This window comes from Ranitomeya imitator, chromosome 4 (assembly GCF_032444005.1).
Source record: "Ranitomeya imitator isolate aRanImi1 chromosome 4, aRanImi1.pri, whole genome shotgun sequence".
In the NCBI taxonomy this organism is placed as follows: Eukaryota; Metazoa; Chordata; class Amphibia; order Anura; family Dendrobatidae; genus Ranitomeya; species Ranitomeya imitator.
Window position 1 is genome coordinate 24,085,306 of NC_091285.1, and position 23,122 is coordinate 24,108,427.

Sequence of the window (23,122 nt, forward strand, 5' to 3'; positions counted from 1 at the left end):
TAGTCCGTACCTGGGCACCTACAAAAAATATTTCCCTTTACGCTAAGTGGTCTATTCTTCTGATTGATGGGTGTAGGTCCTACCTCAACTTAGTGGAAAAGCTTGAAGATTGAAACTTTCCAAAGAGTCAACAATGCCAGATTGAAACACTTCCCTTGTGTTCTTGTTATACCCTGTCTGGCAGTGAGCTTTCGTAAGCAAACAGTAGTACCAAGAAGGATCTCATCTATGTCTGTAGATTTGTCGGGAGGGGTTGTAAGGACATCTTTTGAGCTTTGTTAATTTTGAAAGTTCTTCTGCCTAGTTTGTGAAAATTGAACTCTATTGGTGTTATTCATGGACGGTAGATCTACAAGTGTAGACGTCACTCAATTCCCACCACGAATTTCCATATCTTGGCGGTTTTTAGTAGGTGAAATTGCATCTCCTACTCCCATGATGACTGACATCATTTAACACATAGAAGAACGTTGGCCAAGTCTTCAACTTATTCCAGACATATTTATGTTGTCCCGGAGAACCCCCTTATTACAGTTTTTATGGAATGTCAAATATGGATGAGAACTTTGCTTCATATCTGAGAACTTGTGTTGGAATCCAAGGACTTTCATAAACATATCCAGCCATTCATATAATAATTCTATCTTGTTTTTTTATGCCCCTGCCCAAATATTAAAGGTTAATCTCTCATGTATTTGAGTTATATAGTTCTCAGAAGCTCTGTTCCAAAAAAAAACAAAAAACCTCTCGCTGATATCAGAACAGATGAAATCCTTGATGGGTCATTTTCAAGAACATTTAATTTTATTAAGGATATATTAGATTTTACTATCAAAGTCTGAACCTTAAAGTGATGTGGAATATGTTGGGTCTTTATAAATAAAATTATTATTTAATATTCACTCTTAATTTTGGACACTCTTGAAGAACCTTTACTAATTATGTCCATATTTTCTCAGAGAACTGGGGTGCTGTTTTATTTGCATCTTCCAACTTTACGTCTAAAGAAAAATGCTTGATAAGGGTTGGCAGAATATTCCATTACTCACGTCATCGTTATTAATATCTTGTCTGCCCCATGACAATAATAATGATAGTGTTTTATCTGGCCGAGAAGAGCTGCTCACTTTGGCCATAGCCAACTACCTTCCATGGTCCACTGGAGCCTCAATGGGATGGAACGGCATGTTGTATGTAGTTGTTGATGTTGTAGGGTTAGGGCCAGAGTTAGTTAGAAAAGGGGTGAGAGTTAGGACTACAGTTAACATAAGGATAAGGGTGAGAGTTTCACCTAGGGTTAGGCCAAGGGTTAGGACCAGAGTTAGGGTAAGGAAAAGGGTGGGAGTTAGGACTAGAGTTAAGGTTAGGATAAGGTTGAATTTCACCTAGGGTTAGGACCAGAGTTAGAATTAGGGTTAAGAAAAGGGTGAGAGTTAGGACTAGAGTTAAGGTTAGGATAAGGTTGAGTTTCATCTAGGGATACACCAGAGGTTAGGACCAGAGTTAGAATTAGGGTTAGGAAAAGGGTGAGAGTTAGGACTAGAGTTAAGGTTAGGATAAGGTAGAGTTTCACCTGGGGTTAGGACTAAAATTAGAATTAGGGTTAGGAAAAGGGTGAGAGTTTCTATGGATTAGGAGACGCAAAATTCTTGCCTTGTCCCAGATTCTGGTAACTGATCCTATGCCACTGTAGACAGCAAACCATGTGGTTAGGAGTGGCATTACAACTTCAAAAAACAGAAGAAAATAATCCATTTGTTTTTAACACTTCATTGTGACATTTATATTTGGTTTTGCAATGAACAGAAGTATTAAATGTGGGAAGTAAACATTATTTAATAGAATAAATTTAGGAAACTAAAAATGTGGGGCGGGAGGAAACTGAAAATAACTTTGTAGCCTTTAGATATTTTAGGGGATATAGAGTAAAACTTATTACATGGATGAGCCCAAAATTAAAGATTGCTGAAATATCGAGCCTTTCGCAGTGATACTTAGGGAAGAGAAGGTGCAAAATGTGATTTGACTTGACCACACTGTATTTGCCACGTGTATTTTTATGTGTGATTATTGGATAGTAAACCAGTCCAGGATGTAATAAACACTTGGCATGAAATTAAAAAAAAAAAAAATGAAAATTGGAGCAGACTTTTCAGGACCCTCTTGAGCACAATTAATGGTCTTTTTGGCCTGGTTGCGTTGGATCATCTCGCAGTTGTTTGTGGTGTGATGATGGCTGCCACCTTCCTCCTTTTTATGGTTTATATGTCTCTTTTATCCCACGTTTGTTAATCCTAGACTTCTGGAGAAGAGTTGATGAGATCCAGCAGGGGTTATTGGCTCTTGCGTATCTATCTTCTCGCCATATCCTCCTTTATCACATGGAGATACTGAGATACCGCCACGCTCTGACAACAACAGGCTTGCGTGTAATGAGCAATACGTCTATATTAGGTAATTTATTCGCTGTAATATATTTCCCGGCTTTGATCCTCCGGTTAGACTCCAATCAGTTTTCTTCTTCTAAGGACCTGTAATGGGTGTACGAGGAAGGGAAAACATGTGATTATAGTAGAAATCCCTCTTGGATGTGGTCGTCTTCGCCCAGTCTTTGAGTTATTATTGTTCGGACGCTCAGAGTAGATATGGCTGCCAAACCTCGTGCAATTATATTACAAGTCATAGATCATTAAATATGGGCGGTTTATTTGCCAGAATTTATCTAGTCACGGTCTCATCGTTTTGGATCCGTTTACGATATGGTAGATCATCCGAGAGTTTACTTTATCAGCTCCTCTGTTATTCTTCTTGTAAATGTACAGTTACAACCATAATTATTCCACCCCTTTCCCCATTAAATATTTGATCTATTCAAATTTACAAACTTTTTGCTGTTCACAATAAAACAATCAGACAAGAACCTAGTGAATATCTTAACATAGCTAATATAACAAGTGGTTTCTCTAAATTCCACTTTTACGGACTACTTCAGTTTCAGAAACATGCACACCCTTCATGACAAGTGTCTTTAGTGAAAAGTAGAGCACCTCTGGCTGTTATGACCTGCTGCAAAAGTGATATGTAACCAGACACCCGCTTCTAGCAATGTTCCTAACTAGTCTTAGCCCATTCTTCATGGGCAATGACCTCGATGTCACCAATATCCAACCAAAGATTTTTGGGTGACTGTGAAGGCCACTCCAAAATCTTCTAAGACTTCTTCTAAAACCAAGCCTTGGTGGACTTTGAGATATGTTTGGGATCATTGTCCTGTTGGAACGTCCATTGTTGCCCATGATTAAGCTTTCTCGGAAGCATGATGTTTTCTCCTTGAGTGAATTTATCTTGCCAACCACACATTGATAGTTTCCAGTGCCAGGGGAAGCAGAATATCCGTCACCACCATGCTTCACTGTAGGCATCCGTGAGCCACCACCATGTTTCACTGTAGGCATCACTGACCTATCACCATGTTTCACTGAAAGTATCACCAAACCACTGCCATGCTTCACTGTAGGCATCACCAAGCCACCACCATACTTTACTGTAGGCATCATCAAGCACCTGCCATGCTTCACTGTAAGTATCACTGAGCCATCACCATGTTTCACTGCATGCATCATCGTGCCCCGGACATGCTTTACTGTAGGTATTACCATGCCCCGGCCATGTTTTACTGTAAGTATCACTGATCAACCACTATGTTTCCCAGTAAGCATCATAGAGCCACTGCCATGCTTTATTGCACGCACAAACGAACCACTGCCATGCTTCACTGCAGGTATCACTGAGCCACTGCCATTCTTTACTGCAGGCATCACAGAGTCTCCACTGTGGTTTGCTGAAGGCAGGGTGTTCTTTTCAATGTATTCCTCATTCTTCCTCCACCAGACATACAACTGATCCATGGGTCTGAAAAGTTCCAGTTTACTTCTATTGATCCACGGAACAGAATTCCAGAACATCTGTGGTTTATTTATGTGGGTTTTTTATGTGGGTTTGAGCTGACTTTTGTAGGTCAGTAGGGGTACATTCTCATTCTCCAGCCACTAGGGGGATCTCACTGCACCCAGACTTGCCTGGTGCAGTACTAGCTTTAGTAATACATATGTAGTGAGCTGCCCCCTTGTGGTGGTTTCATGTTGAAGAATTAGATTATTATCAAGGAAACCAAGTCCACATTACGGTTTTTTTAATAACATTATTTTTTTTCTTCTCTGCATTAAATAAGGTTTCTATTTTGTTGGTTACCATGTAATCTGAAATCTCTAATGAACCCCAGCATGCTCCAATTGTGTAAAGAAGAGAGCGAAAATCTTTGACATGGGTTTATGAGCATAAGTCTATCGCTTCCAGGACAGTAAATTCTCATTTAAGTAAATGAAGCCAAGAGATATCCTGTGCTGCCGAGAAAGCAGTGAGCGGCTGATATCAGCCCTGAGTGGAAACAGCCTCTGGTTACTAATAAAGAAAGGAGCCGAGGTCAAGTATCTGTGTCTCTATGTACATGGTATAACATGTATAGTATGTGTGATATGTTATTATATACACTTCAGCTGCTGCAGAACCTCATAATACACGCCTCAGCTGCTGCAGAACCTCATAATACACGCCTCAGCTGCTGCAGAACCTCATAATACATGCCTCAGCTGCTGCAGAATCTCATCATACATGCCTCAGCTGCTGCAGAACCTCACAATACACACCTCAGCTGCTGCAGAACATAATACACGCCTCAGCTGTTGCAAAACATAACACACACATATAGTACCCCCACACCTGTCAGTAAGATGGCCTCCAGTCAGCATGATGTCATCACTCACTGAGACCCCACATAGTATCTTTGTCTCTATGATGTCTCTCTATTATGTCTCTCTTTGTCAGTATGATGGACCTTCAATATGATGGACCTTCAATATGATGCTCCCACAACCCCCACTCAGTTTTCATGGCTCCTCATTATATTACTCCCTCTCAGTATGGTCAGCCCCCACCCCACATAGTATGTTGGCCCTCACAGCACCCTACACAGTATGATTGCCCTTCAGTATGATGTTCCCACAGCCACTTACTCAGTATGGTGGCCTACACAACCCACCCGCCAGTCAGTTTGATGGTACCCAATGCTAGCCCCAGCTTAGTATGATAGCCCTCCATTCAGTGTGATAGCTCCACAGCCGTCCATTCAGCATGATGTCCCCACAGCCCCGCACTCAGCATGATGTCCCCACAGCCCCGCACTCAGCATGATGTCCCCCACAGCCCCGCACTCAGCATGATGTCCCCCACAGCCCCGCACTCAGCATGATGTCCCCCACAGCCCCGCACTCAGCATGATGTCCCCACAGCCCCGCACTCAGCATGATGTCCCCCACAGCCCCGCACTCAGCATGATGTCCCCCACAGCCCCGCACTCAGCATGATGTCCCCCACAGCTCAGCACTCAGCATGATGTCCCCACATCCCCGCACTCAGCATGATGTCCCCACAGCCCTGCACTCAGCATGATGTCCCCACATCCCCGCACTCAGCATGATGTCCCCCACAGCCCTGCACTCAGCATGATGTCCCCCACAGCCCCGCACTCAGCATGATGTCCCCACAGCTCCACACTCAGCATGATGTCCCCCACAGCCCTGCACTCAGCATGATGTCCCCACATCCCCGCACTCAGCATGATGTCCCCCACAGCCCTGCACTCAGCATGATGTCCCCACATCCCCGCACTCAGCATGATGTCCCCCACAGCCCTGCACTCAGCATGATGTCCCCCACAGCCCCGCACTCAGCATGATGTCCCCACAGCTCCACACTCAGCATGATGTCCCCACATCTCCGCACTCAGCATGATGTCCCCCACAGCTCCACACTCAGCATGATGTCCCCACAGCCCCGCACTCAGCATGATGTCCCCCACAGCCCCTCACTCAGCATGATGTCCCCACAGCTCCGCACTCAGCATGATGTCCCCCACAGCCCCAACTTAGCATGATGTCCCCCACTCAGAATTATGTTCCCCACAGCCCCCACTTAGTGTATTATCTCCCCCACGGCCCCTCATGCAGTAAGATGTCCCCCACAGCCCCGCACTCAGCATGATGTCCCCCACAGCCCTGCACTCAGCATGATGTCCCCCACAGCCCCGCACTCAGCATGATGTCCCCCACAGCCCTGCACTCAGCATGATGTCCCCACAGCTCCACACTCAGCATGATGTCCCCCACAGCCCTGCACTCAGCATGATGTCCCCACATCCCCGCACTCAGCATGATGTCCCCCACAGCCCTGCACTCAGCATGATGTCCCCCACAGCCCCGCACTCAGCATGATGTCCCCCACAGCCCTGCACTCAGCATGATGTCCCCACAGCTCCACACTCAGCATGATGTCCCCCACAGCCCCGCACTCAGCATGATGTCCCCACAGCTCCACACTCAGCATGATGTCCCCACATCTCCGCACTCAGCATGATGTCCCCCACAGCTCCACACTCAGCATGATGTCCCCACAGCCCCGCACTCAGCATGATGTTACCCACAGCCCCTCACTCAGCATGATGTCCCCACAGCTCCGCACTCAGCATGATGTCCCCCACAGCCCCAACTTAACATGATGTCCCCCACTCAGAATTAGGTTCCCCACAGCCCCCACTTAGTGTATTATCTCCCCCACGGCCCCTCATGCAGTAAGATGTCCCTACAGCCCTTCTCTCAGAATGATGTCCCACACAGCCTACCCTCACTCAATATGATGATCCCCACCACTACTGACATTAAAAAAAATTAAATAATACTCTCCTCTCCCTGTTCCACCGACGCATTGCTCCAGTCTGTGCAATATGAGTACTGAGGCTCCGCAGTGCAGGCGCGATGTAGTGACATTATCGCGCCTGCAGTACACACAGTCTCAGACTCACAGACATTAGTTGAATGGTGGGCCGGGGAGCTTTCATTATATTCAACAGTATCCACATTATGGGGATACAGATACTCCTGAAATGGTAATGACGGGTGGGGTATGGCTGTCACCATGCCCCCTGGGTTTTTGGCCTTAAAGTGGTCACATGGTCTGCCGCTATGGACAGTATACCAGTGCTTGTGTGGTATTAGAGACTATCTTAGTAGTATCATGGTTTACTGGACCCCTAAAACCTGCCTGTGTGGCATATAGAGGCAGTCTGTTGTATAGCAGGCAGAACTTCATGTAACCACCCAAAGCTAGATGTCTGTAAGTAAATGGTGGTCACCGAGACAGGAAGTCACGTGTTGCTAGGTAACAATCACTGCACACACTAACAGCAGGAAGAGAAGCCATCTTGTAATACTTAATACACAACGTGTACCATGATACATGTCAGAATAACTAGTAGGAGTGTTTTCAGTAGCTATCCCCTCATCCGATCCTTCCGCTCCTCGGCTCATCGTTGGGCGCCGTCCTAATCGGAGATATTAATCTTTCTGGAGAATGTGATTACACGGTGCTTGTTTGCTGTCATTTGGTTCTTGGCCTGATGTGCAGGACTCTGCGGGCCTCACCCAGCCAGGAGCCTCAAGGTGTACGGAGTCGGCCATGAGGTTTCCCAGCATTCCCTCACCCTCCCTTCACCCATTAAATTATCAAAAAAAAAATCAGCGGGGATGTAAAGCGGTGTGGGTTTTATGTGTTACAGCGCCCCGTGCTTCCTTCCTCCTCCTCCGCCTGTGGCTCTGTTATTGACTTTCATAATGGTAATGAGGAAGAGCAGCTCCGTTCTGCACATCTAAATTAGGACTAAATTGCCTATTAAAGGTTTACTTTGTGGTAAGGCCCGGCTACATCCGCTCACTTTTCCCTGCTCTGCCTTCTATGAAATGCTGAGAGCATCCAACACACGATTAACTCTCGTGCCTCTAGCTACGATCTTGGTGGGGATGAGGGAAATACTCACCAATCAAGCACAATTTTTAATTTTTCATATTGATTCTTTTTTTTAAATATTTCACTCAACCCTTTCGTCCATTGGGACAGTCACAAATTCGGAGAGATGTCCTGTTATCCTCGGAGGTCAGAAGCTTGTCGTAGGAGGTCAGGAGCTTGTCGTAAGAGGTCAGGAGCTTGTCGTAGAAGGTCGGGAGCTTGTCGTGGGAGGGCGGGAGCTTGTTGTGGGAGGGCGGGAGCTTGTCGTAGAAGGTCGGGAGCTTGTCGTGGGAGGGCGGGAGCTTGTCGTGGGAGGTCAGGAGCTTGTCGTAGAAGGTCGGGAGCTTGTCGTGGGAGGTCGGGAGCTTGTCGTAGGAGGTCGGGAGCTTGTCGTGGGAGGGCGGGAGCTTGTCGTGGGAGGGCGGGAGCTTGTCGTAGAAGGTCGGGAGCTTGTCGTGGGAGGTCAGGAGCTTGTCGTAGAAGGTCGGGAGCTTGTCGTAAGAGGTCGGGAGCTTGTCGTAAGAGGTCAGGAGCTTGTCGTAGAAGGTCGGGAGCTTGTCGTGGGAGGGCGGGAGCTTGTTGTGGGAGGGCGGGAGCTTGTCGTAGAAGGTCGGGAGCTTGTCGTAGAAGGTCGGGAGCTTGTCGTGGGAGGGCGGGAGCTTGTCGTGGGAGGTCAGGAGCTTGTCATAGAAGGTCGGGAGCTTGTCGTGGGAGGTCGGGAGCTTGTCGTAGGAGGTCGGGAGCTTGTCGTGGGAGGTCGGGAGCTTGTCGTAGGAGGTCGGGAGCTTGTCGTGGGAGGGCGGGAGCTTGTCGTGGGAGGTCAGGAGCTTGTTGTAGAAGGTCGGGAGCTTGTCGTGGGAGGGCGGGAGCTTGTCGTAGGAGGTCGGGAGCTTGTCGTGGGAGGTTGGGAGCTTGTCGTAGAAGGTCAGGAGCTTGTCGTAGAAGGTCGGGAGCTTGTCGTGGGAGGTCGGGAGCTTGTCGTAGGAGGTCGGGAGCTTGTCGTGGGAGGGCGGGAGCTTGTCGTGGGAGGTCAGGAGCTTGTTGTAGAAGGTCGGGAGCTTGTCGTGGGAGGGCGGGAGCTTTTCGTAGGAGGTCGGGAGCTTGTCGTGGGAGGGCGGGAGCTTGTCGTCGGAGGTCGGGAGCTTGTCGTCGGAGGTCGGGAGCTTTTCGTCGGAGGTCGGGAGCTTTTCGTCGGAGGTCGGGAGCTTGTCGTCGGAGGTCGGGAGCTTGTTGTAGAAGGTCGGGAGCTTGTTGTAGAAGGTCGGGAGCTTGTTGTAGAAGGTCGGGAGCTTGTCGTCGTAGATCGGAGCTTGTCGTCGGAGGTCGGGAGCTTGTCGTCGGAGGTCGGGAGCTTGTCGTCGGAGGTCGGGAGCTTGTCGTCGGAGGTCGGGAGCTTGTCGTCGGAGGTTGGGAGCTTGTCGTAGAAGGTCAGGAGCTTGTCGTAGAAGGTCGGGAGCTTGTCGTGGGAGGGCGGGAGCTTTTCGTAGGAGGTCGGGAGCTTGTCGTGGGAGGGCGGGAGCTTGTCGTCGGAGGTCGGGAGCTTGTCGTCGGAGGTCGGGAGCTTTTCGTCGGAGGTCGGGAGCTTTTCGACGGAGGTCGGGAGCTTGTCGTCGGAGGTCGGGAGCTTGTTGTAGAAGGTCGGGAGCTTGTTGTAGAAGGTCGGGAGCTTGTCGTCGTAGATCGGAGCTTGTCGTAGAAGGTCGGGAGCTTGTCGTGGGAGGGCGGGAGCTTGTCGTGGGAGGTCAGGAGCTTGTCGTAGAAGGTCGGGAGCTTGTCGTGGGAGGTCGGGAGCTTGTCGTAGGAGGTCGGGAGCTTGTCGTGGGAGGGCGGGAGCTTGTCGTGGGAGGTCAGGAGCTTGTTGTAGAAGGTCGGGAGCTTGTCGTGGGAGGGCGGGAGCTTGTCGTAGGAGGTCGGGAGCTTGTCGTGGGAGGTTGGGAGCTTGTCGTAGAAGGTCAGGAGCTTGTCGTAGAAGGTCGGGAGCTTGTCGTGGGAGGGCGGGAGCTTTTCGTAGGAGGTCGGGAGCTTGTCGTAAGAGGTCGGGAGCTTGTCGTAAGAGGTCAGGAGCTTGTCGTAGAAGGTCGGGAGCTTGTCGTGGGAGGGCGGGAGCTTGTTGTGGGAGGGCGGGAGCTTGTCGTAGAAGGTCGGGAGCTTGTCGTAGAAGGTCGGGAGCTTGTCGTGGGAGGGCGGGAGCTTGTCGTGGGAGGTCAGGAGCTTGTCATAGAAGGTCGGGAGCTTGTCGTGGGAGGTCGGGAGCTTGTCGTGGGAGGGCGGGAGCTTTTCGTAGGAGGTCGGGAGCTTGTCGTGGGAGGGCGGGAGCTTGTCGTCGGAGGTCGGGAGCTTGTCGTCGGAGGTCGGGAGCTTGTCGTCGGAGGTCGGGAGCTTGTCGTCGGAGGTCGGGAGCTTTTCATCGGAGGTCGGGAGCTTTTCGACGGAGGTCGGGAGCTTGTCGTCGGAGGTCGGGAGCTTGTTGTAGAAGGTCGGGAGCTTGTTGTAGAAGGTCGGGAGCTTGTCGTCGTAGATCGGAGCTTGTCGTCGGAGGTCGGGAGCTTGTCGTCGGAGGTCGGGAGCTTGTCGTCGGAGGTCGGGAGCTTGTCGTCGGAGGTCGGGAGCTTGTCGTCGGAGGTCGGGAGCTTGTCGTCGGAGGTCGGGAGCTTGTCGTCGGAGGTCGGGAGCTTGTCGTCGGAGGTCGGGAGCTTGTCGTCGGAGGTCGGGAGCTTGACGTCGGAGGTCGGGAGCTTGACGTCGGAGGTCGGGAGCTTGTCGTCGGAGGTCGGGAGCTTGTCGTCGGAGGTCAGGAGCTTGTCCTTGGGGCACAGATGCAGTAGAATGCAATGGTATAGTAGAACAGGGAACTGGCAGGTCTTTGCTTTGCCATTCCATATAGATAGAGCCAGAAGGTCTCGCAAAGACCTTCATTCTCACGTGACCTGAAGGCCTTGATAGGCTTTTAGGCACTACCTATACAAGTGGCAGAAACCAGTAACCCAGGAACAGCGACAGGGATGTGACGATAAACTGTGATTCTTGGGGAATCATACTATGTGTAAAGGCCCCTTCACATTAAGCGACGCTGCAGCGATACCAACAACGATCCGGATCGCTGCAGCGTCGCTGTTTGGTCGCTGGAGAGCTGTCACACAGACCGCTCTCCAGCGACCAACGATGCTGGTAACCAGGGTAAACATCGGGTAACTAAGCGCAGGGCCGCGCTTAGTAACCCGATGTTTACCCTGGTTACCATCATAAAAGTAAAAAAACAAACAGTACATACTTACCTACCGCTGTCTGTCCTCCAGCGCTGTGCTCTGCACTCCTCCTGTACTGGCTGTGAGCACAGCGGCCGGAAAGCAGAGCGGTGACGTCACCGCTCTGCTTTCCGGCTGACCGACGCTCACAGCCAGAGCAGGAGGAGTGCAGAGCACAGCGCTGGAGGACAGACAGCGGTAGGTAAGTATGTACTGTTTGTTTTTTTACTTTTATGATGGTAACCAGGGTAAACATCGGGTTACTAAGCGCGGCCCTGCGCTTAGTTACCCGATGTTTACCCTGGTTACCAGTGAAGACATTGCTGGATCGGTGTCACACACGCCGATCCAGCGATGTCTTCAGGGAGTCCAGCGACGAAATAAAGTTCTGGACTTTATTCAGCGACCAACGATTTCCCAGCAGGGGCCTGATCGTTGGTCGCTGTCACACATAACGATTTCATTAACGATATCGTTGCTACGTCACAAAATGCAACGATATCGTTAACAATATCGTTATGTGTGAAGGTACCTGTTCCTAAATCTTCCCCATCACCTGGGAGTGATATTATTGAGAAGTAGAAGGAACTGCAGCAACTCAGCCATGAAGTGGAGACCCCGTAACGTTACAGAGCAGGGGGCCAAGTGCTGAGGTCAGAAATATCACCAACACTCTGCTGACTCCATAACTGCAGAGTCCAGACCTCCTCTGGTAATAACATCAGCACAAACACTGCTCCCCCGCCGGGAGCTTCATGGGCGAGCAGCTGCATGCAGCCGTACATCACCAAGCACAATGCCGAGCGTCGGATGGAGTGGTGTAAAGCCACCACCACTGGACTCTGGAGGAAATATGTTCTCTCCAGTGACAGATCACACTTCTCTATCTGGCATCTGATGGAGGAGTCTGGGTTTGGTGATTCCAGGAGGACACTACCCACCTGACTGCATTGTGCCCCCTGTACAGATGGTGGAGGATAATGCTGTGGGCTGTTATCAGGGGGCGGCCTCGGACCCTTACTTCCAGTAATGGGAAATCCTAATGCTTCAGCTCAAGACATTGTGGACAATTGTAGCTTCCGGCTTTGTGGGAACAGTTTGGAGATGGCTCTTTCCTGTTCCCCATGACTGTGCCCAGTGCACGAGGTCCATACAGACATGGAGGGGAGAACATGAGCGGCCGCACAGAGCCCGGACATCAGCCCCATCCAACACCAGGTTGTGAGCCCGGCCTCTCCCCAACATCAGGGTCCGACCTCACAAATGCTCTTCTGGATGAAGGGGAAAAAATTCCTACAGACGCCAACTCCCCAGTAATGTCTATGGATATAGAACTGGGGTCAGAAAAGCTCCTCTAGGTGGGATGTGGAGGGGGCACATACTTTTTTTTTTTTTTACTGATGTATCAATAAGCAGTAGATATGAAAAAGAGAGCTGGATAGGATAGATGTTAAAAATTCAGCTTTTGTGGAACAGCGCCTCTTAGTGTCAAGTTTTGTGTACTCCTTTCATAGCATCACTACTGGCTTTATCTCGCCAGCTGGGAAATGTAATAAATAGATATATAGGACGGTGCTGCTGTTTTTCCAGATAGATAATAGATACATAATAGAGGATAGATAATAGATAGATAATAGATAGATTAGAGAGAGATAACAGATAGATAATAGATAGATAGATAGATAGATAATAGATAGATAATAGATAGATATTAGATAATAGATAGAAGGATGGATAATAGATAACAGATAGATAGATAGATAGATGATAGATAATAGATAGATAGATAGATAATAGATAGATAATAGATAGATAATAGATAGATAATAGATAAATAATAGATAGATAATAGATAGATGATAGATAATAGATAGATAATAGATAGTAGATGATAGATAATACAGTTGTGGCCAAAAGTATTGACACCCCTGCAATTCTGTCAGATAATACTCAGTTTCTTCCTGAAAATGATTGCAAACACAAATTCTTTGTTGTTATTATCTTCATTTAATTTGTCTTAAATGAAAAAACACAAAAAGAATTGTCCTAAAGCCAAATTGGATATAATTCCACACCAAACATAAAAAAGGGGGTGGACAAAAGTATTGGCACTGTTCGAAAAATCATGTGATGCTTCTCTAATTAGTGTAATTAACAGCACCTGTAACTTACCTGTGGCACCTAACAGGTGTTGGCAATAACTAAATCACACTTGCAGCCAGTTGGCATGGATTAAAGTTGACTCAACCTCTGTCCTGTGTCCTTGTGTGTACCACATTGAGCATGGAGAAAAGAAAGAAGACCAAAGAACTGTCTGAGGACTTGAGAAACCAAATTGTGAGGAAGCATGAGCAATCTCAAGGCTACAAGTCCATCTCCAAAGACCTGAATGTTCCTGTGTCTACCGTGCGCAGTGTCATCAAGAAGTTTAAAGCCCATGGCACTGTGGCTAACCTCCCTAGATGTGGACGGAAAAGAAAAATTGACAAGAGATTTCAACGCAAGATTGTGCGGATGTTGGATAAAGAACCTCGACTAACATCCAAACAAGTTCAAGCTGCCCTGCAGTCCGAGGGTACAACAGTGTCAACCCGTACTATCCGTCGGCGTCTGAATGAAAAGGGACTGTATGGTAGGAGGCCCAGGAAGACCCCACTTCTTACCCCGAGACATAAAAAAGCCAGGCTGGAGTTTGCCAAAACTTACCTGAAAAAGCCTAAAACGTTTTGGAAGAATGTTCTCTGGTCAGATGAGACAAAGTAGAGCTTTTTGGGCAAAGGCATCAACATAGAGTTTACAGGATAAAAAAAGAGGCATTCAAAGAAAAGAACACGGTCCCTACAGTCAAACATGGTGGAGGTTCCCTGATGTTTTGGGGTTGCTTTGCTGCCTCTGGCACTGGACTGCTTGACCGTGTGCATTTCATTATGAAGTCTAAAGACTACCAACAAATTTTGCAGCATAATGTAGGGCCCAATGTGAGAAAGCTGGGTCTCCCTCAGAGGTCATGGGTCTTCCAGGAGGACAATGACCCAAAACACAAGTCAAAAAGCACTAGAAAATGGTTTGAGAGAAAGCACTGGAGACTTCTAAGGTGGCCAGCAATGAGTCCAGACCTGAATCCCATAGGACACCTGTGGAGAGATCTAAAAATGGCAGTTTGGAGAAGGCGCCTTCAAATATCAGGGACCTGGAGCAGTTTGCCAAAGAAGAATGGTCTAAAATTCCAGCAGAGCATTGTAAGAAACTCATTGATGGTTACCGGAAGCGGTTGGTCGCAGTTATTTTGGCTAAAGGTTGTGCAACCAAGTATTAGGCTGAGGGTGCCAATACTTTTGTCTGGCCCATTTTTGGAGTTTTGTGTGAAATGATCAATATTTTGCTTTTTGCTTCATTCTCTTTTGTGTTTTTTTCATTTAAGACAAATTAAATGAAGATAATTATATCAAAGAATTTGTGTTTGCAATCATTTTCAGGAAGAAACTGAGTATTATCTGACAGAATTGCAGGGGTGTCAATACTTTTGGCCGCAACTGTAGATAGATGATAGATAATAGATAGATAGATAATAGATAATAGATAGATAATAAATAGATGATAGATAGATTTGTGTGACTTTGTGTATCCTGTTGATTGTTAGTCCTGGGGGGTATGTATGTAAACATTCTTTACTGTAGAATTATCTATGGATAGTTATACTCCTCAACATTGAATTTTCCACCCCAAGAATGTAAAGTCGTGGAATTAAGGAAATCACAAGGAGCAGGACCCATGTAACGTTCTCTCGTTAAGACCTCTTCATGGCGTTGTCCACGTGGACTCCAGATAAAGACTGGAGGCTGGAATTGGAGGTCTGTCCTCTTCAGTGAGGAGTCCAGCTTTCATCTTGGATGCAATGATAGCTGGAACTTAGTCTGGAGAAAATATAGGCAATGCCATAAAGAGGTGTGTGTGTGGGGGAATGTAATGACCCCTCTTACCTTGGTACACTAATATCTCAGCGTTACATTGATGTGGTAGAACCAGCGGTGCGGCTATTTCTCCAAAGTGTCTCAGGAGCTGTGTTTCTACAATTGCTAATTTTGCCTTTCTACCCAGCTAATGCTTCACTGTACTCTATGTAGAAACAGGAAGTCTCTTGTCCCTGCAGAAATCATTCCCCTCTTAATCTACTAACTCGGATGCTCCCTCCTCTAACGTTCATAGACTTTTGCAGTGATGACGACTCATACTGGCAAAATTGACCTCCTGTTTCTACACAGAGCTTAGAATGATTCAGCTAGTAAGTTTTTAATCATGACGAGTTGTCATAATAGGAAGGAGAAGAATCAACCAGGTAGAAGGCAGAAAGAGCGATTGTAAGTATACAGTGCTAAATAATATGATGATAGCAATATATTAAGAGGATAAAAACTTTGATGGAAGCAAGAGGAGGAAGACGAGCAGGAGGAGGAGGAGGATGAGGAGGAGTGCTTCTTTAAAGAAACAGTATCTAGAGATTTCATTACTGCAATGCTTTGGCGCCACCCTGTGCTTGTCATATGTACTGCATGCATTTAATCATATCAATTTTAAAGGGCAAGTTAACTTTTGATGTGTTGTAGCCAGTTATGAATAAAGCCCTGAGCCAAACTACTAAAAAGTGGCTACAATATAGCAAAACTTTTTGGAAAAGATTTCTTGCCTTTTAAACTAACCTTAAAGGGGTATTTCAATACATGCATGCCATTGGTTGAGTTATTCCTTTAAGGTATTCTTTTTGGAGAGGACACAAGATTAACCCCATGGGAGCCAAGATGTCTGACAGTGATAGGTGTCTGGTAGCCCCTGTGCCAGCAATGGAAGGCAGCAGAGGTGTGGAGCACATAGACCTGATAAGGCCGGTGTATTTACTATGAAAATGGCTGTATAGCCCGATTGACAGTTCCTCAATGTACCTCCTCCCTGCTGCTGAATTTCCGCCCACCTGATTGACAGCTCCTCAGTGTCCCTCCTCCCTGCTGAGATCTCTCACTGCTCAGTACTAGCTGCAGCTGTCAATCTGGCTAGGTAGGCAGAGACCGAATACATCAGACTCTCTATAGCTGGACTCGTGAAATTGTCACTTTAATACTGGGATTATGCAGCCATTCTGACATGGGTTTTCAAAGTTAGTACACCGGCCTCATCAGGTTTGAGAGATCTATTGAATTAAGTCTGCTGGGGACAGATCTGCTCTAACTATAGTAAGTCGGCCATCTCTGTGTAATGCACCATCCCTCTCTTTTCAGATATCGATGAGTGCTCCTTTGAGAGAACCTGCGACCACATCTGTATCAACTATCCCGGGAGCTTCGAGTGTCTGTGCCACAAGGGGTACACGCTGTACGGGATGACGCACTGCGGAGGTTTGTAAGCATTACCATTCTCATGGGTCACACAGCAAAATGCTCCCCCGCCCCCTCCATTATAAAGAATATCCCATCATGTACGGAGGTCGGGTTTCTCTGGATAACTTTTATGTTCACCTGCAACCACCACTAGGGGGAGCTCACTGCACAGGGGTTTATGCTGCTCTTTATAAACTATACAATAAATTCTAAGGCAGTGAGCTCCCCCTGGTGGTGGCAGACAGAATTGTATAATTTACAGGGAATGTGAGGTGGGTTTCTCAGTGCTTCACTCCCACCCCAAAAGTGCACCCCCCGGAACTAGGAGTCATAACCATGCCAATCCTGAATACACAGTGACTGCACCAGCAGAATAGCGAGCGCAGCTCTGGAGTATAATACAGGATGTAACTCAGGATCAGTAATGGAATGTATGTACACAGTGACTGCACCAGCAGAATAGTGAGTGCAGCTCTGGAGTATAATACAGGATGTAACTCAGGATCAGTAATGGAATGTATGTACACAGTGACTGCACCAGCAGAATAGTGAGTGCAGCTCTGGAGTATAATACAGGATGTAACTCAGGATCAGTAATGTAATGTATGTACACAGTGACTGCACCAGCAGAATAGTGAGTGCAGCTCTGGAGTATAATACAGGATGTAACTCAGGATCAGTAATGTATGTACACAGTGACTGCACCAGCAGAATAGTGAGTGCAGCTCTGGAGTATAATACAGGAAGTAACTCAGGATCAGTAATGTAATGTATGTACACAGTGACTGCACCAGCAGAATAGTGAGTGCAGCTCTGGGGTATAATACAGGATGTAACTCAGGATCAGTAATGTAATGTATGTACACAGTGACTGCACCAGCAGAATAGTGAGTGCAGCTCTGGAGTATAATACAGGATGTAACTCAGGATCAGTAATGTAATGTATGTACACAGTGACTGCACCAGCAGAATAGTGAGTGCAGCTCTGGAGTATAATACAGGATGTAACTCAGGATCAGTAATGTAATGTATGTACACGGTGACTGCACCAGCAGAATAGTGAGTGCAGCTGTGGAGTATAATACAGGATGTAACTCAGGATCAGTAATGTAATGTATGTACACAGTGACTGCACCAGCAGAATAGTGAGTGCAGCTCTGGAGTATAATACAGGATGTAACTCAGGATCAGTAATGTAATGTATGTACACAGTGACTGCACCAGCAGAATAGTGAGTGCAGCTCTGGAGTATAATACAGGATGTAACTCAGGATCAGTAATGTAATGTATGTACACAGTGACTGCACCAGCAGAATAGTGAGTGCAGCTCTGGAGTATAATACAGGATGTAACTCAGGATCAGTAATGTAATGTATGTACACGGTGACTGCACCAGCAGAATAGTGAGTGCAGCTCTGGAGTATAATACAGGATGTAACTCAGGATCAGTAATGTAATGTATGTACACAGTGACTGCACCAGCAGAATAGTGAGTGCAGCTCTGGAGTATAATACAGGATGTAACTCAGGATCAGTAATGTAATGTATGTACACAGTGACTGCACCAGCAGAATAGTGAGTGCAGCTCTGGAGTATAATACAGGATGTAACTCAGGATCAGTAATGTAATGTATGTACACAGTGACTGCACCAGCAGAATAGTGAGTGCAGCTCTGGGGTATAATACAGGAGGTAACTCAGGATCAGTAATGTAATGTATGTACACAGTGACTGCACCAGCAGAATAGTGAGTGCAGCTCTGGGGTATAATACAGGATGTAACTCAGGATCAGTAATGTAATGTATGTACACAGTGACTGCACCAGCAGAATAGTGAGTGCAGCTCTGGGGTATAATACAGGGTATAACTCAGGATCAGTAATGTAATGTATGTACACAGTGACTGCACCAGCAGAATAGTGAGTGCAGCTCTGGGGTATAATACAGGATGTAACTCAGGATCAGTAATGTATGTACACAGTGACTGCACCAGCAGAATAGTGAGTGCAGCTCTGGAGTATAATACAGGATGTAACTCAGGATCAGTAATGTAATGTATGTACACAGTGACTGCACCAGCAGAATAGTGAGTGCAGCTCTGGAGTATAATACAGGATGTAACTCAGGATCAGTAATGTAATGTATGTACACAGTGACTGCACCAGCAGAATAGTGATTGCAGCTCTGGAGTATAATACAGGATGTTACTCAGGATCAGTAATGTAATGTATGTACACAGTGACTGCACCAGCAGAATAGTGAGTGCAGCTCTGGAGTATAATACAGGATGTTACTCAGGATCAGTAATGTAATGTATGTACACAGTGACTGCACCAGCAGAATAGTGAGTGCAGCTCTGGAGTATAATACAGGATGTAACTCAGGATCAGTAATGTTTGTACACAGTGACTGCACCAGCAGAATAGTGAGTGCAGCTCTGGAGTATAATACAGGATGTAACTCAGGATCAGTAATGTAATGTATGTACACAGTAACTGCACCAGCAGAATAGTGAGTGCAGCTCTGGAGTATAATACAGGATGTAACTCAGGATCAGTAATGTAATGTATGTACACAGTAACTGCACCAGCAGAATAGTGAGTGCAGCTCTGGGGTATAATACAGGATGTAACTCAGGATCAGTAATGTAATGTATGTACACAGTGACTGCACCAGCAGAATAGTGAGCACAGCTCTGGAGTATAATACAGGATGTAACTCGGCTTTACAGTCAGGTTTTTGCAGTGTGTAATTAACCCTTGCATGTCTTTCTTTCAGACATTGATGAATGCAGCATTAATAATGGCAGCTGTGACTCGGGCTGTATAAACACCCTGGGAAGCTTCGAGTGCTCCTGTCCTCCCGGGAGGAAGCAGCATTGGAATAAGAGAGACTGTATTGGTGAGCTCATTGTCTTCTCCTATGTGTTGGTGTTACCCATCGACCTCTCCTCCATCTTCAGCATCTTCTGGGGTCTTCACCTAAGGTAATCTCCTTATAATGTGTCTTAATCAGTGGCGTCTTATTGTTTTCTGTTTTTCCTAGAGACGGCAAAATGCGTCCCCAGCTACAAGCTGACCCAGAGAGCTCAGCTGATCTGCAGCAAGTCAGCGGGGATCGATAACTGCTTCTTGTCCTGTCCGGCCAACACTCTCTTTGTACCAGGTTCGTATTGGATAAGTTTTTATGGCTCCTATCCCATATCATTTTTTTTTGGCCTCCCTCAAACCCTCTCCATTTTTCCTATATTTTATATAAAACTTAACCCCATATTTCAGATTTGGTCTTTCCCAGGGATTTGTATGGAAGTGTTATCTTATAATCTCAGGTTTCAATGCTACATACAAAAATTACATTTGCTTTAGCAGCAGCTACTTGACATTGAGTTGTGCTGCTTTACTTGTAGGTATTCCCAGTTTTATTGCATTTTATGCATTTGCTGTAATTCTATTACTGCGGCTTAGGTATAGTACTTTACTAACCGACAGGGATCAGGGGTTACTTCTCGATCGCTAGGGGTCCTACCTCAGGGACCCTCACCATTTCATAGAGGATAACTAATAAACTTGAAAATACCCCTTTAAAACTGTTCCATTTTCTTACCCCTTTATCATGACAATTCTGTAACATGAGCAGTATTAAAACAAGGGCTGTGGAGTCGGTAAACCAAAACTCCGACTCCTCGATTTCCATGACTCCAACTCCACCAAAATGGGCTCCGACTCCACAGCCCTAATTAAAACACAAAATGTTTAAGTAATTCCTCCCTTAAAAGGGGTGTCCACCTCTGACAACTCCCTTTCAATCTCTGTTTCTCCCCAGTAAAATAATAACTCCTATACTCCCTGCTGGTGCTGTTCCAGCACTGTACACACTTGCTCTCACATGCATCTGAAGAAAGTGAGAACTGCTGCACTTCCTTCCCTCACTTCTTCCAGATATGTGTGATTAGTCCTTAGGAGAAGAGAAGTGACCCCAGCACTGATTGGCCTCAGTGATCGCGTAACATAACAATGTCACGCAATCCAGGGAGAGAGCCAATGCCGACACCGCTGGAACAGCACAACCATCGTTGGTGAGTTTAGTTGTTATTATTTTACTGTGGTGGAATTGGGGGTTGAGAAGGCGTTGTCCGAGCAATGGACAATCCCTTTAAATTCCTATTCTCCTCTGATTTTATCTCGATCAAACGTCTTTGCTCGTTCTGAGTGTTAAGGCAACTAACTTCAGCTGGAGCTCTCCCCCACAACACTATCTGCAATACCGTCTTCCAGATGACCCGCTTCTTGTTGGACAGATAGATAAAGTAGGATGTGCTTTTGGTACAGAAGACTTCTCTGCGTGTAGTAGGCGGATCAGACTACAGAAGGTTTGTTTGTAGTCTGTAACCATGGAAACACATAGGAACTGTATAGACAAAAGAAGCAGGATCCTTCTAATTAAAATGACTTGTCGGAGTGTCCTTATTATTGCACTAATGTTTGCTTTCTTTTTCTAGAGTCTGAGAACAGTTATTCGCTGAGCTGCGGGCTGCCCGTGCAGCAAAGCAAAGCGCTCCTGAAACGCAACGCGACGCTACCCGCCTGCTCAGGTAGGACGCCCACTGATGGAAGCGTTTCAGCGGAGGCTGCGTCATTCTACAGTAATATAGAATATTTTTGGATTACTTTGTATGTTACCTTTTTACAGAATTTATTATATTTTTTTCTATGGAGGAGAATTATTTTCAATCTTCTCTTTTGTTCTTCTGCTAATCGCGTCGCGGTTGAGTGAGATTTATTACTAGTTGGTAGAAATATTAGCATTTGCTCTAAATGTATCAAAATTGATCAGGAAATGACATATTATATTATTTATACCAGGTAATTGTTACTTATTTAAAAAATATATATTTTAGTGGCTTGTTTTTATTTTTTCTCATAGTATATATGGTGTGGGGGTGTATATGTATCTATATTCTTTTCAGCAGCCACATAGACATAGGCATCAGGAGGTGAGCTGTGACATCACCTATAGTGAATAGTGGATCCTGTGTTATCTACTGTATATAGAGGTGTTATCAGTCACTGTACAGGAGGAGGAGGTGAGCTGTGACATCACCTATTGTGAATGGTGGATCCTGTGTTATCTACTGTATACAGAGGTGTTATCAGTCATTGTACAGGAGGAGGAGGTGAGCTGTGACATCACCTATTGTGAATGGTGGATCCTGTGTTATCTACTGTATATAGATGTGTTATCAGTCATTGTAGAGGAGGAGGTGAGCTGTGACATCACCTATTGTGAATGGTGGATCCTGTGTTATCTACTGTATATAGAGGTGTTATCAGTCATTGTACAGGAGGAGGAGGTGAGCTGTGACATCACCTATTGTGAATGGTGGATCCTGTGTTATCTACTGTATATAGATGTGTTATCAGTCATTGTACAGGAGGAGGAGGTGAGCTGTGACATCACCTATTGTGAATGGTGGATCCTGTGTTATCTACTGTATATAGAGGTGTTATCAGTCACTGTACAGAAGGAGGAGGTGAGCTGTGACATCACCTATTGTGAATGGTGGATCCTGTATTATCTACTGTATATAGAGGTGTTATAAGTCATTGTACAGGAGGAGGAGGTGAGCTGTGACATCACCTATTGTGAATGGTGGATCCTGTGTTATCTACTGTATATAGAGGTGTTATCAGTCATTGTACAGGAGGAGGTGAGCTGTGACATCACCTATTGTGAATGGTGGATCCTGTGTTATCTACTGTATATAGAGATGTTATCAGTCATTGTACAGGAGGAGAAGGTGAGCTGTGACATCACCTATTGTAAATTATTATTATTATTATACATTTTTATAGCGCCATTTATTCCATGGCGCTTTACATGTGAATACGGGCAAATATGGACAAATACATTAAACATGAGCAAATAACAAGGCACATGGGTACATAAGGAGGGAGGACCCTGCCCGCGAGGGCTCACAGTCTGCAGGGGATGGGTGATGAAACACTAGGAGAGGGTAAATGGTGGATACTGTGTTATCTACTGTATATAGAGGTGTTATCAGTCATTGTACAGGAGGAGGAGGTGAGCTGTGACATCACCTACTGTGAATGGTCGATCCTGTGTTATCTACTGTATATAGAGGTGTTATCAGTCATTGTACAGGAGGAGGAAGTGAGCTGTGACATCACCTATTGTGAATGGTGAATCCTATGTTATCTGTCATTGTCGTATCCTGCACTTTGTTAAAATTTCTGACATTTCCTCTTTGGCATCCAGATCCGATGGGGCCGCTCATAGCCCAGAAAGCCCGTTTCAAGATTAAAGATGCCAAGTGTCACCTGCGTCCACGGGGCAGAGACAGAACAAGGGACTTTGGAAAGCAGTCAGGGATCGGTAAGTTGTGCATTTAGAGAATTATTGCGAAACGGCAACAATTTTACCCATAGCAGGAATAAGCTGCTGTCTGTCATCAGGTTGGCTGCTGTGGATTTATGGCCATCGTGTTCCTGAAAATGTGTCCACCTTCACCTTTTCTTAAATTTAATTTGGGACTACTATTTATCATGAAACCAACGCATTATTGTGACATGCTAGCCACATTTTCAAGGGGCT

At 46.2% G+C, this 23,122-nt stretch overlaps 1 protein-coding gene across 4 annotated transcripts in view; it reads left to right on the forward strand.

Moving 5' to 3' along the window:
* The window catches only part of SCUBE1 (signal peptide, CUB domain and EGF like domain containing 1), a 224,751-nt gene that overhangs the window by 192,758 nt on the left and 8,871 nt on the right, over window positions 1-23,122 (forward strand). For all 4 annotated transcript variants that reach the window (XM_069763370.1, XM_069763371.1, XM_069763373.1 and 1 more), the window contains 5 exons: window positions 16,412-16,528; window positions 19,289-19,411; window positions 19,556-19,675; window positions 21,009-21,101; window positions 22,787-22,903. In XM_069763370.1, coding sequence (XP_069619471.1) covers window positions 16,412-16,528; window positions 19,289-19,411; window positions 19,556-19,675; window positions 21,009-21,101; window positions 22,787-22,903 — 570 coding nt within the window. The remainder of the gene's footprint in view (window positions 1-16,411; window positions 16,529-19,288; window positions 19,412-19,555; window positions 19,676-21,008; window positions 21,102-22,786; window positions 22,904-23,122) is intronic.